Source organism: Drosophila miranda, chromosome XR (genome assembly GCF_003369915.1).
Source record: "Drosophila miranda strain MSH22 chromosome XR, D.miranda_PacBio2.1, whole genome shotgun sequence".
NCBI classification, from domain to species: domain Eukaryota; kingdom Metazoa; phylum Arthropoda; class Insecta; order Diptera; family Drosophilidae; genus Drosophila; species Drosophila miranda.
In genome coordinates this window covers 33166617-33179883 of record NC_046674.1, presented here as the reverse complement: position 1 = coordinate 33179883, position 13267 = coordinate 33166617, and the positions used below count along the sequence as shown (strand labels likewise).

The 13267-nt window shown below is 42.0% G+C and overlaps 1 protein-coding gene across 2 annotated transcripts; it reads right to left on the bottom strand.

Annotated features, from left to right (window-relative positions):
• Positions 1-326: 326 nt before the first annotated feature.
• LOC117186409 (platelet-activating factor acetylhydrolase IB subunit beta homolog) lies at positions 327-1859 on the bottom strand. 2 transcript variants are annotated; one of them, XM_033387169.1, is made up of 3 exons: positions 1732-1859; positions 1238-1675; positions 327-1170 (listed from the first exon to the last, which is right to left on the bottom strand). In XM_033387169.1, the coding sequence occupies exons 2-3, from the start codon at positions 1655-1657 to the stop codon at positions 889-891; spliced, it is 702 nt and encodes a 233-aa protein (XP_033243060.1). In that variant the 5' UTR covers positions 1658-1675; positions 1732-1859; the 3' UTR covers positions 327-888. The 2 variants fall into 2 exon arrangements, with proteins under 2 accessions (XP_033243060.1, XP_033243062.1); XM_033387171.1 differs by having other exon boundaries at positions 1743-1859.
• Between the last annotated feature and the right edge of the window lie 11408 nt (positions 1860-13267).

Below are 13267 nucleotides of genomic sequence, written 5' to 3'. Positions count from 1 at the left end.
ATCTATTTTATGCATCGAACAGAACTTGTTCCTTGATACCTATTTTTTTCAATTTAAGTAAAGTTATGTGGATGAATAATTGCATATGTACATATGTATGCATCGTTTCGTGACCTGAAGATATGCTGGACGAGAATATAAGACCGTTTGAAAAAATTAATATATGTGTGTACATATGTACGTAAATTGGAATGTTATAGTTCATTTAATTTAATTATGCGTTTTGAAGGTGTTAAATAGATGATACGCGGTTTTTAGAATTTCAATTAAGCATGGTTGGAAGCCCGATAGAATATACAATGCTCCCGTACTTACAAGCTTGACCGTATACAGAGATTACATCCGTTAATATTTATTCCGCTGATAAATGTTGGACTGAACAGGCTAGTTGGTCATAAAATATTTAGCAGTACGCTATGAATATTATACATTAATATGATACGATAGTTATAATCTATAAGACAGCTCTAAAAATCTTGTATTTTCTATCTCAGTCTATATTCGATCTGAGCTATGACCGCGTAAGTAACTTCTGTATTCATTTCTTACAAATAATTACTTGATTCAGTTATAATACTATTGCTATAACCTTTTTGGGAATGTTTGTATGAATTTATAAATGTAAATAATAAATTTTAAAATTCAATTTTTGCGTTCCTTTTCTTTGCATGTATGCATGGGAGGTGCAAAAAATGTGACATTTAATTTCGCAATGTTTTTTAATCGGGTAAGAAAACGTTTTTAATTTTTTTTTTTGGGATAGTTTTGTCAGCTCCACGCTGAATACTCTATACGATTTAGGTACATAACCAAATTTGTGATCCGTTGCATATCGTATAGTTTGACTGAGATTTGAGTTCGTGCATTAGTCCATTTTTCCCACTCTCCTTATTCGGATGGAGTTAGATCGCGCTCCAGCTCGTTTTCGTTAAGGATTTGCGACAGCAACTCGTAAAGCGGCTCGAAAATTTTTTTGGCGCCGGTATTCGTAAGGTTTTTGTAGTCAAACATATCGTGGTGACTGATAGTACCGTCACACTGTACCAAACCCTTGTCGATGGCAACTGTCTGTACGCGATCCATGCCCTTAGTCATCTCTTTAACCAACTCGTTAATTTTGGCATTTTTTTCGCGAAGTTTATTAGGTTGTTGACCTCGTGGGAGCAGTGACTGCATATACGTAATAGGTATTATGGTCATGTATATTTTCATAGGGAGAGAACGACTGGACACTTACAGGAAGTATAACGTAGGCGCCGTTGAGTTTCTCACATATTTTTGCAACATTTGCGAGAATACCTTCCGCTACTTCGGCGGCACTGTTGTTAACATTGTTGGTGCCAACGTGCAGAACAACTATTTTCGGATTAACATTGTCCAACGCTCCATTTTCGATACGCCACAGAACATGTTCTGTACAATCGTCCCGTATGCTGAAATTTAGGCAGTGCAATGGTGCAAAATACTGATTCCACGTCTCGCTATCTTGTAACGTCTCAAATATGCAATCTCCGAGGAAAATCACATCAGGATCTTTTTCACGACAATCGGAAATGAACCGACGATGTATGCTATGCCAGCGTTTGTCACCGGCATCGTCGGGAACGGGCGTGGGCAAAACACACGGATTCATATTCGTGTTCGGAATATTCTGCATTCAACGCAGCTCTTCGTACTGAAAAAAAAGAATTCGCTCAGGAACATAAAAGTTATTTGCTTCGTCTCCTGTACCTGATATTTACAATGTTTTAAATGTTTTCTTCTGAAGCGGACGCAAATGAAGAAAATTACAATATAAAGAATCATTAACACAAAACGGCGCCGTTATATATATGGCCAATGACCACGGCATTAATTGAATGGGCATATCACATATCGATATTTTCAAATATTTGATCGATACTATGGTCATATATATATATTAGGATGCATATGGGCTCTGCACACTGAGAAAATACCCGAGGAACGGTGGGAATTTTTGGGAGATGTGAAGCCCAGAATCACACTGGCACACTGTATCATCAGTCATATATATATAGATATATATAATAGGCTGATGAGTATAAAATTACAAAGTTTTGGTCTATTCTTTTTTTTTTTTTTTAATTAAAGATTAAGATTAATTAAGATTATATGTTGTGTTTTTGATTATAAAATAATCAGGAAGGCTCCGTTTTTCACTTACTTTTGCGGATTACGTTTATGGCCTAAACGCTTCGTTTTACGGTGTTGTTTTTGTTGCCCTGGCCGATTTTTTCCGAGCCAAATTTGAGGTTGGGTTACAATAAAAATATTTCTAGAGAATGTAACAATTAAATTACTCTGATATAGGTGACAAGTTATTGTTAATGCATCAATAAGTCATCTGTTTTTTTTTGCTTTTGCAATTAAGGTTCGTTTCGTTGTATACAAAGCCGTTTACTTTTCATTTCGTCGACGAAAATGTTTTCGTTTTGAAAACGAATAAATCTTGCGGAATGTGAAAACGGGAGCCTCAATTTATGTGTATTCAAAAGTTAATCGGAAAAATGTTGTGAATGTGAAAAACGGATCCTGGCTGAATATCACTGATACAAATTATGTTGTTTGCTGTTACTGTTAGAGTAACTTATACAAAAGTTACAGAAAACATTACGATGATTTAAAAAAAAATGCTTCTCATCAGGTAATGGCCGATGCAGTCCGATTTGGTTATCGGAACGTTGGCAAGACATACATTTTTGCGCATAACAGCCCAAATGTGCATGTAACAGTTCAGACTGTGCTTGTAACATGCGCTAAACAGAACGTCTGGGTGAGCTGTTTCCCGCCCCATTCAATTTAGACTTCAAAATGTAGGGGATATTCTTTATATCCAGGGGAAAGCATAAATTATCTTTGCCCAAAATAATTTAGAAAGTCTGTTTGTCGAAATGACTTCACAAGTCTGAAATCTTGACCATTAGCAATTTAATTTTAAATTTGCAACACAAGTGTTGCATATAAGATGTCTGGATCTTCTTAGATCACGTTATCTCTACCGTCGTTTTGCTTATAAACAAGCTATTGAAACAATAAAATGCATTTTAATCATGCTGTAGTTTTACATAGCAGCCAGGTCAGCAGTTTTTGTTTGCCAGAAACGATGAAAAATTAAACATATTGTTACGTTCATACAAATCGTATCTTCTAGGTTGAGAATATGAAAACAGAGAGTATTTTAACTATATTTATTTTTGATCCAAACAACTTCTAGTCAAGGCAGACTATTTTCAATATAATCCGACATGACAACAATGGGCAGTCTACTAAATCTCCATTCCTTACACTGTCCTCCGCCTAACCTTGTTCGTCCCGAAGAAGTGCCAAGTCTCCTCCATGGTAAGGTGAAAGTCTCTCGAGATGTATCATTTTTAATTTTGCTCGTCGGTTGTCCTTTTTTTGGATGCGATACGCCACATCATTGATTCTTCTATGATTGTAAGGGGATCCTCCCAATTGTTCTGTAGCTTGGGCGATAATCCCTTCGTCCTTTGTGGATTATAAAACAGCACTAAGTCGCCATCATGAAACCCTTCAGTGTTCGCCTTCAGATCATATCGGGCCTTTGTTCTGTCACTCATTAATTGGATGCGACATCTTATGATTTTTTGAATCTCGTTCAACTGGTTCCTTTTATCACCATTACTTCTAGTTCCATTAAAAGTTGAGGTTACGCCGAATTTCAAATCAGCCGGAAGCCTTAAATCTTCCCAAATATTGCAGCTGCCGGTGGGGTCGCTGTTGCATCATGCTTTCCGGAGCGATATGGAATTAAAAACATTGGACTAAGCTCATCCCAACTTTTCTTATTTGTGTCGACGACTTTAATAAAATACTCCTCTAAAGTTCTGTTAAAACGGTCCACCATTCCATCGGATTGAGGATGAACTGGTGCTGTACGCTTTTCCAGAATTCCTAATGTCTCATATGCATCTTTGAATGTGTGAGACTCAAAATAATTTATATTATATTTATTTCCACTGTCACTGGTTTGGAATGGGCTTGTTGTATCCATGGCGATCCTCTCAAACGGTGCTCCTGAATTGTACTGCCGCATTTTTCGGTGACTTCTAGTTGGTGCTTTTGCTATAGTACAACGGTCACATCGACGGATCCAATGAGTTACCGACTCCTGGCAACCAATCCAATAGAATCATTTTTTGATTTTTTCGATTGTTCTGTTTATGCCAAAATGTATCCAAAAAGGAAGAAGCTTTTATCTTTTGGGGTTTTGATAGTAAATTAACTCAATTTTGTATCTGTAATCTTTCTAAATCCGCTGGCTTTACACGATAGCTATACATTTGAGATTCATTTGCTTTGCAGTCACATCCATCGTAGCCTCTTGAAACTGTTCAATTATTCCCCTTTATGAATAATTTGATTCGTTCTAGTTAAGTTTAAGAGCCCTAGTGGTATCTGTCCATCTTCGGTAGCGTTTACAAGAGTCTTTTCCAACAAAATGTTTTTAGATTCTTTTTTTACGGGCTCGACAACCAATAACTTCTCATCTCCATCCCTCTGACATAACTTAATCCACACTATAGTTTCCATATTGGGCGGCACTACGATATAGTGCCATGCTCAAATATTCCTCACGTAGCCGTCGTCCCTAGTTCCACTTACGTATAGGCAATTCTACATTTCCATATTTCACAATTTTTTTTTGGAAATCCACTGTAAAGTCATAATTTTCATGATCAGTTATCCACTCCGATAATGATGTCTTCTACGATATCAGCAACGCTAAAATCGTGTTCAAAATTTATATGTGCAATTCTAAGATTATTTAAAATCATGCCTATTATATGCGTCTCTTCACCTGTAGCCGTTCGCAGGCAGTTCTCATTCAGAGGCTCCACATTTCCTGTAGCTATACCTCTCTTGATTATAGAATAAGATGCGCCTTTGTCCAAAGTTAGTAACAACTCGGTTTCATCCAAGATGCTCCTGTTAGTAAGGTTCTTCGAGTTTCGAAGTTTCGACAGTTCGAAGTATGTGTCAACCCTTGCCCCTCTGTGTCGACTCGTTCTAGTTTTAACAAATCTCTATCGGGGGTCTCCATGCCCTTAATCCTGTGATAATTTCCTCTCCATGGACCAGGATCTCGGTCTTTTTTGTCTATCGCAAAATTGTCTCGCCATTTGGTTGCAAATACTTGTTCTTGTCGGTCGATTACCATTATTCACCAAAAGGTGATGGAGGGCATATCAATAGTTATGTTTCTCCTCGTATGTTTTTCTCTGCATCAGAACCACAGCGGGGCGTGTGTCTAAATCCTTGATTTTGCATCTCTCCAAAAAGTCGGTTGGGACATCATTGCAAGCCAGGCGCGAGAGTCGTTCTATGTCTGTCGCGAACTTTTGAAGCGACTTCCCGTAACGTTGTACCCTAAACTTTAGTTCCAAGCGATGAACTTCCCGCATGTTGTCACCTCCAATTTATCTGCGTCAGGAATCGATTATAGCACCTCAGCAGCAAGGAAAGCACCAAAAGCACCGAATTGAATCAAGTAGACACCAAATGTTGTTTTACCATCAAAACTAGGTGTAGGGAACTTCGGTTTGGCTGCTGTCATGTTGTTCAGAGGAGTACCCAATTCCAATTGACGAAATCGGTGCTCGAGCCAAACTTCGAGACGATTTTCTACTTGCCGAATTCCTTCATCAAGACGTGTGATCTCCTCATCCAGACGCTGAACTATTTCTGAGTTTTCCTGGAGTTTCTTGTTAACGCTGGCCCATTTCTCCTCCATCTGCTTTGTCATAGCTTTTAATTCCTTTTTTAATCCTTCACTCTCATTATCTGCAGCATTATATGTTGTTGTCGGACACCCTTCATCTGCAGCATCATCTGTTGCAACATCGCCATCATTTGGATATTGTCTGCCACCGGCTGCTTATCCTCCACTGTCGACCTGGAGCCTTGCTCATCCAAGAACTCATAATCGACATTGAGGCCTGCTCTCCCGATTGCAGCTTTCAACCGTGGCTGAAGATTGGCTTTCAAGCCGCTTGTCGGTAAGCCCCGCTCAGCTAATTTCTTTTTGAATTGTTTAATTATAAGCTCTCCGTAAAGCTCTCGAAAAATTCGAGTTTCGATTTGAAATATGTCTAGGCGCGAACTATTTTTGATTGCCATTTATTTTTTTCAGAGTTGGATTCGTAAACTATCTTTTAAATATCGCAAAGAAACGTGCGGCTTAGAAACATCCCAGATGAATGGTGGAATAACTGGGAAATTTTCGGAATTGCAAAACCTTACAGACCATCCCCGAAATAGATGATGGATGGTCATCAGTGGGAATAGATTTTCGTCTTTTGTGGTGGCGAACGACGGCATGGCAAAGTTTTGAAACAAACTTGATTTAGTTTGATATCACAGGAGTCTGGATACAAAATTTCGTTGCTGTAGCTCTTATAGAGAGCTCTGAGAACAAGGCGTCAAGAAAGACGGACAGACGGGCAGAAAGACATGACTCTATCGACTCGGCTATTGGTGCTTATCAAAAATATGTATACGATATGGGTTGGGAAAGGCTTCCTTTTGGGCGTTTGAGTATCGAGTATACAAAATTTCTTTCATCGATATATCTACGGTATGGCCGTCCCAAATTTCAGCAATGAAGACCAAACAGCAGTGAGCCTCGAAGGCCAGGGGTGCTCACTGAAAATCGGCTTTACATACATGGGTCACGACCAACCAGACCCCCTCCACAGGCGCTTCGGGCGCTAATCGCAGACTGCGAGGACAAGGACACCGGCCTAATCGCAGGGTGCAAAGCCAATGCATACGACTGCCAAGCCGGGAAGCCAAGCGACTGGGGAAGCACTGACTCTAACGAAAGGGGTGAGTACCTTTTCAACTATTTACTGACCACCCAGATGGTCCTTTTGAATCGGGGGAGTGATACCACCTTCATTATTAAAAACCGCAAGGAGGTCCTGGACCTCACACTTGCCTCTCATGAGATACATGGGAACATCGTATCCTGGAGGGTCCTGGAGAAGCACTCCTTTTTGGACCACAGGTACGTGGAAACCGTATTCTCTTTTTCACTACCGAGACCAGCTCAATTCCGGAACCTCAGGCGGACAAACTGGACTCGGTACTCAGACGACCTTTGTCGTGCTCCACCTGAAGAGGGGATTTCCAGGGAGGCCACAACTCATCTCGTTAAAACATTTACAGACGCCTGCAATGATGCGCTCGATAAATCCTGCACCTTTTGGCAAGACCAGAGGCCGGAAGAAACCTCAATTGTGGACTCCTAAACTTGGGGAACTCCGGAAATCCTCCCGGAGACTCATTAACACAGCTAAGGCTAAGAACGTTCAGCGGAACTGGGCCGAATACAAGGTCAGTCTTTCAACTTATAATAAAGAACTAAGGAAAGCCAAACGCGCCTCATGGAGTAAGTTCTATGGCGAAATTGAGAAACTCAGAAGCCCCACGCTTGCACATGGTTCTCTCGAAGACTTCACCCAATCTGGGCTACCTAAAGAATGCCGACCAACGTCCGGCAATGAGTCGCTACATCTTCTCCTAAACACCCACTTTCCCGGCTGCGATGCGACAGACCACACTACATTGCGGCTCCTTCCGTTGCCTCAAGTGATATCACGAACCTGCTAAGCCAGGAGAACATTTCCTGGGCAATCAAAAGTTTCAAACCATACAAGTTTGCGGGGCCAGATGGCATCATCCCTGCCCAACGGATTCACGTTAGACAAAAAGCCACTAATTGGCTCAAAAGGATATATAAGGAGTATATCCTAGTAGCCTTCCTCGGCATAGAAGGTGCCTTTAATAACATCCTCCCGACCGCCATCACGAGTACACTGACGGACCTGGGGGTTGACTCCCGGACGGTGAGCCTGATCGATCAGATGCTACAATGCAAGACGGTTGAGGCATCACTGGGGACGTCAAAGTCCACCAGATTTGTCAGCAGAGGCACCCCGCAGGGCGAAGTACTCTCGCCCCTCCTATGGAACGTGGCATTTATCGTACTGCTGCAAGAGATAAAGGGGTGTAGCATACAACGTATAGCGATACGCTATCATAACGAGCTGATCTTTTTGTAGCGACCAGAGGAGCACGCGCTGCTTCCGGCTTCTATTTGTCGTCTGCAAGGGGGGGGGGGGTGGGGGTGGGAATTTACCACTGTGCTACCTGCTCGCATTGGATACATATAATCATATTGATTTTGCGTGCTGTTTTCCTCCCTAACACATGTTCGATCGGACTGGACATACAGAAAATAAGCTACCAAGAGTGACAAGCTATGCACGCATAGAGGTTGCTCTGCACAGAAAACAGAACATGCTGAAGTACGGGTTGCGCTGCTGAGTAGCTGTAGGTGCAGCAGCGTTTTGCCCACCCTACCTTGACCATCTGGGCCGCCAAGCCATATTAGTGGCCGATGATCCCTAAAACCCCCAGACTCACTTCATTTCCATAATCCACTCGGCATGGCGCCCTAAAATAACTTAGTTCATTATCGATTTCATTTTAAAACTTATTTATTACTTCAAACAGGGGCATTTCCCTACTCTATTTGAAATCCCAATTGACCCAAAAACTATATTAGCGAACAACAGAATTCAAGAAACTTTCAAGTTGGCAATTAAAATAATAATAATAATAATAATAACTAAAATAAAGGAATTATAAAAAAATAGGAAAATAAAAAGGAATTACAATATATATAAAATATAAAATAAACAGTATGTATGTAGGAGGTAGCCGCTAAACTGGCATACAAATTTAAAAGAGCATTTATGACAACAACAAAAAACCCACGGTTACTGTTCTTGCTCTCTCTTCCGACATGTGGATCTGCCCAACTGTTTTACCTCTCTCCTTCCTTCTTTCCTATACCTCTTCTTCTCTCACGCTCATGTATGCATTTTATTTAGAGTAAAGCAATATTCCTTCACTTTTGTCGAAGACGATCCGCTTGCTGTAATTGCTGTAAATGTAATTTTATTGGAAGAGCACAACAACAAAAATAGAGATGAGGGGGAACGTTGTGAGTTGCTGCGGACACCGCAACTCTACATTTATACCCGAACTTAGTCAGTATGTCTCTCCTCCGGCAGACGACGCTAATATTAAACGACACGACAAAGAGTGCGTGCGAGAGAGACAGAAAATCAGTCTGAGCGTGACGTCGGGCGCTGCGTAGCCACTGCAAATTGATTTGTTCCTATTGGCTATACAAATTATCTGATCTGATTCAGCAATCTGATAGATATCGTCGTTATCTATAACTCTGCGTTTTTATACCCGATACTCAAAATGAGTATTGGGGTATATTAGATTTGTGGTAAAAGTGGATGTGTGTAACGTCCAGAAGGAATCGTTTCCGACCCCATAAAGTATATATATTCTTGATCAGCATCAATAGCCGAGTCGATTGAGCCATGTCTGTTTTTCCGTCTTTCGGTCCCTATCAGCGCCTAGTGCTCAAAGACTATAAGAGCTAGAGCAACGATGTTTTGGATCCAGACTTCTGTGATATGTCACTGTTACAAAAATATTTCAAAACTTTGCCCCGCCCACTTCCGCTCCCACAAAGGGCGAAAATCTGTGGCATCCACAATTTCGACGATACGAGAAAACAGAATCGTAGAGGATGACTATATCTTCTAGAGTGCAAAATCTGAACCAGATCGTACAATTATTATAGCCAGAATCAAGAAAACAATTTTATTCTTTCTCGCTCTGTCTCTCTCTAACACACAGGTTTCATGGTCGGTTTTGCCAATTGCAAAATATGAGTTCAAGGATCTCAGAACCTATAAGAGCCAAAGCAACCAAATTTGGTATCCACACTCCTGTGATATCGGACCTTGACCGTTTTGTGTCTAAATTTTGGACGAAAATCTGGGGCATCCACAAATCTCAGAGACTATTAACGCTAGAGTAACCAAATTTGGTATCCGCACTCCTCTTAGATTTCACTATAAAACGCATATCTCAAAATTTCGCCCCACCCCCTTCCGCCCCCACAAAAGACGAAAATCTGTTGCATCCACAATATTGCAGATTCGAGAAAACTAAAAACGCAGAGTTATAGATAACGACGATATCTATCAGATTGCTAAATCTGGATCAGATCAGATAATTTTTATAGCCAAAAGGAACAAATCAATTTGCAGTGGCTAAGCAGCGCCCGACGTAACGCTCAGACTGATTTTCTGTCTCTCTCGCACGCACTCTTTGTCGTGTCGTTTAATATTAGCGGCGTCTGCCGGAGGAGAGCCATACTGACTAAGTATCGGGAATAAATGTAGAGTTGCGGTCTCCCCAGCAACTTACAACGTTCCCCCTCGTTTTTTTTCTTGCTTTGGCACTGGCGCGAGGTCAAGTTTTGTTCTTCCGCTAATATTTCCTCTTTCACAAAAACACTGCCTTCTGAAGTGGGGCCCAAAATCGAAAAGAGCGACCGTAGCTGGACTGGCATCCACGAACCCTCCTAACAGCGAAAGTGCCAACCACCATTTCCCTCGAATTAACATAACAGCGGTCTACTCTCACCCGAGTCCGACCGTCTGCCCAAAAAGTACCCGCCGATCACCAGCAATAGGGGCGCTAACCGCAATTACGATATTCCTTGGATTTAAAATTTTTGTTTGGTTTTTTCGTTCTTTTGTTGTTGTTGTTGTTGTAGTAATGTTGTTGTAGCTGGTTCAAGCGTCACTACAGGGGGGTAGCTGCCACGTATGCTGCCAAATATCTTGGCCTAATTCTCGACAGAAAGCTCTATTGGAAACTGAGCATAGAGGATAGAGTAAAGAAGGCCACAGAGGCCCTTTGCACATGCAGGAAACTAAAATGGGGAATGACCCCGTATATAGTTCGGTGGCTTTACACCGCCATCATACGACCGGATTATTGTATCCCCAGTGATCACCTCTCGACGCCTTTCCAGGTATCAATCCCACCTAGGGAGGACTGGGAGATGGGCGAACCAGGACCTGCAAATGCGGTCCACTGATGGCTCAAAGTTGGACGGCCGCGTGGGAGACGGAGTCTACTGCAGCGAGCTGAACATCAGTCATTGCTTCAGGCTCCCGGATCACTGTAGTGTGTTTCTATCCTCTGCAAACTACTTCTAGACACGCACCTAGTGTGCGTCTTCTCGAAAAGTCAAGCAGCTATTAAAGCCCTATGCTCAATATCGTCGAACTCAGCGACTGTAAATGATTACGTGCAGGCTCCTAACGCACGAAATGTTCGAACAAAATGCCAATAGGAGATGGCAGCAAACCGTTTCCTGTAATGTCTCTGGACGGGACAGCCCTTAATTTGCAATAGTTTCTTCTCCACGGATTTAGGCATTGAGAAGGAGCACACGCCCATGCGGCATCACAACGGACCTTTTACAGGTCCAAGTGAGCTTGGGGGGTTTCATCGCTCCCCACAGGCTACCGCCTAAGCCTAACCTAACCTATATCTACGGTGTATTTTGAAAATGAGAAGGTATATTATGGTATATTTCTGAGGTTTAGACGGTATATTTAATCGATTTGTCCGCTAAGTCCGATAAGTGCACAGCACTGTTGACTTTGGACTCTAACCATACAGTATACTGTAGCGCAGAGGAAACATTTTTGCATGTGTTAGTACACACGCAATATTTTTCGACAAAAATATGTGTTTGTATGCTTTTTTCGTTTCCAGAGATCTGATGCTGATGCTAGTTTCTGTTTTCTGTTGTGCCTCCAGAATATAAGAATGTATGGGTGCACCCGCATTCTCACGTACTTTGCGTGTGTGTGTTCTAGCATTGCTGGCCGCTAGAACTTAAGTTTAAGTTTGCTTCTTGTTTTGGGTCTTTTGATGAACTGACCTACCGCCACAAAATAAATGAAGAATGGGCAAGGGGTGGCGGTATGGTACACTAGGGCGCGGGAAATAAAATAATCTGTTATGATTTGATTTGTATTACAAAATATAAAATATTACAATAATATAATTACATATTTATTTCGTTATTTTCAAACAGGTTGATTATAAATTACACAAATTATGTAAACGGCATCGGTTCTCGACTTCTTTATTTATTATAACTAAAATAATGATGTATCTAATTACACGATATAAGAAAAAATATATATAAACTAAAATAAATATAAAGTCGCCGCTCAAATTGGCTCCCGATTGAAGATCGGTACCCAGGGAACATCACGAGAAGGCCATTATAAATTAAATGGGGTCAAAAATTAATCTGACTTGTCGACTTAGGTTAGGTTAGGTTAACCCGGACGGCCCTCAGCGGGGCCACGCATAGGCCAATCTGGCCCTTAGTTATCCGGATAGGGGGGTGTATGAACCGTCGCGGGAGTGTTTATGTGGTTTTGAAGTCCCCGAGAATCGAAGTGTTTTTAGCATAGGCCAGCAGTTCCTGTGGCGTCCTTTTGGAGGCATCTTCCAGTGATGCCAGCACTGGGGCGCCCAGGTATCTCCTCCTTGCCCTTGAGAGAGCCGGACAGTAGCAGATGAGATGTTCCAGGGTTTCGATAGCCCCAGGTTCATCACATTTCCTACAACTTCTCTGTTGGTGATGCCTAGCTTTGCTGCATGTGCAGCAGCCATACAGTGACCTGTAAGTATTCCCACTAGCAATCTACAGTCCTTTCGTGGTAGGTGTAGTAGGTAGTGGCTAAGTTTCTCGTTGCGTTCCTTGCACATTATCTTCGAGGTTCTGCAGGTAGTGGTGCTTCGTTTCCTTCGATGCCCTGGTGGCTGGGAACCCAATAGATCCGCACTGTCTTTGTCGTGCTTAGGATGTCTAATGCCTCCCTGCTCGCCAAGACACTTATGGAACTGACCGCGGACGACTGCATGGATCTTATCGCCGCTTGGCTGTCGACGAATAGGTTGACCGCATCGTGTGCTCGTTCTGTGAGAAGAGCGACCTCCGCTGCTTTTCCGATGGCAAAAACTTCTGCCTGGAATATGCTGCATTGGTCCGGTAGCTTATACGACAGCCTTATCTCAGGGTCTGTACAGTATAGGCCCGCTCCTACTCCTCCGTCCATCATGGAGCCGTCTGTGTATATATCGAGGTGCTCAGTGTGGTCCCTTCCAATTTTCCAGTCTTCAGGTCCCAAAAATATGGTTGTTTTGACGTCAAGGCAAGTTTGGGGGGTCATGTAATCAGTTGATCTGGTCATGTCCCTGCCAATTGAACTGTGCCCGTATCCTTGTAGCGATAGATTTCCTGATGCTATAA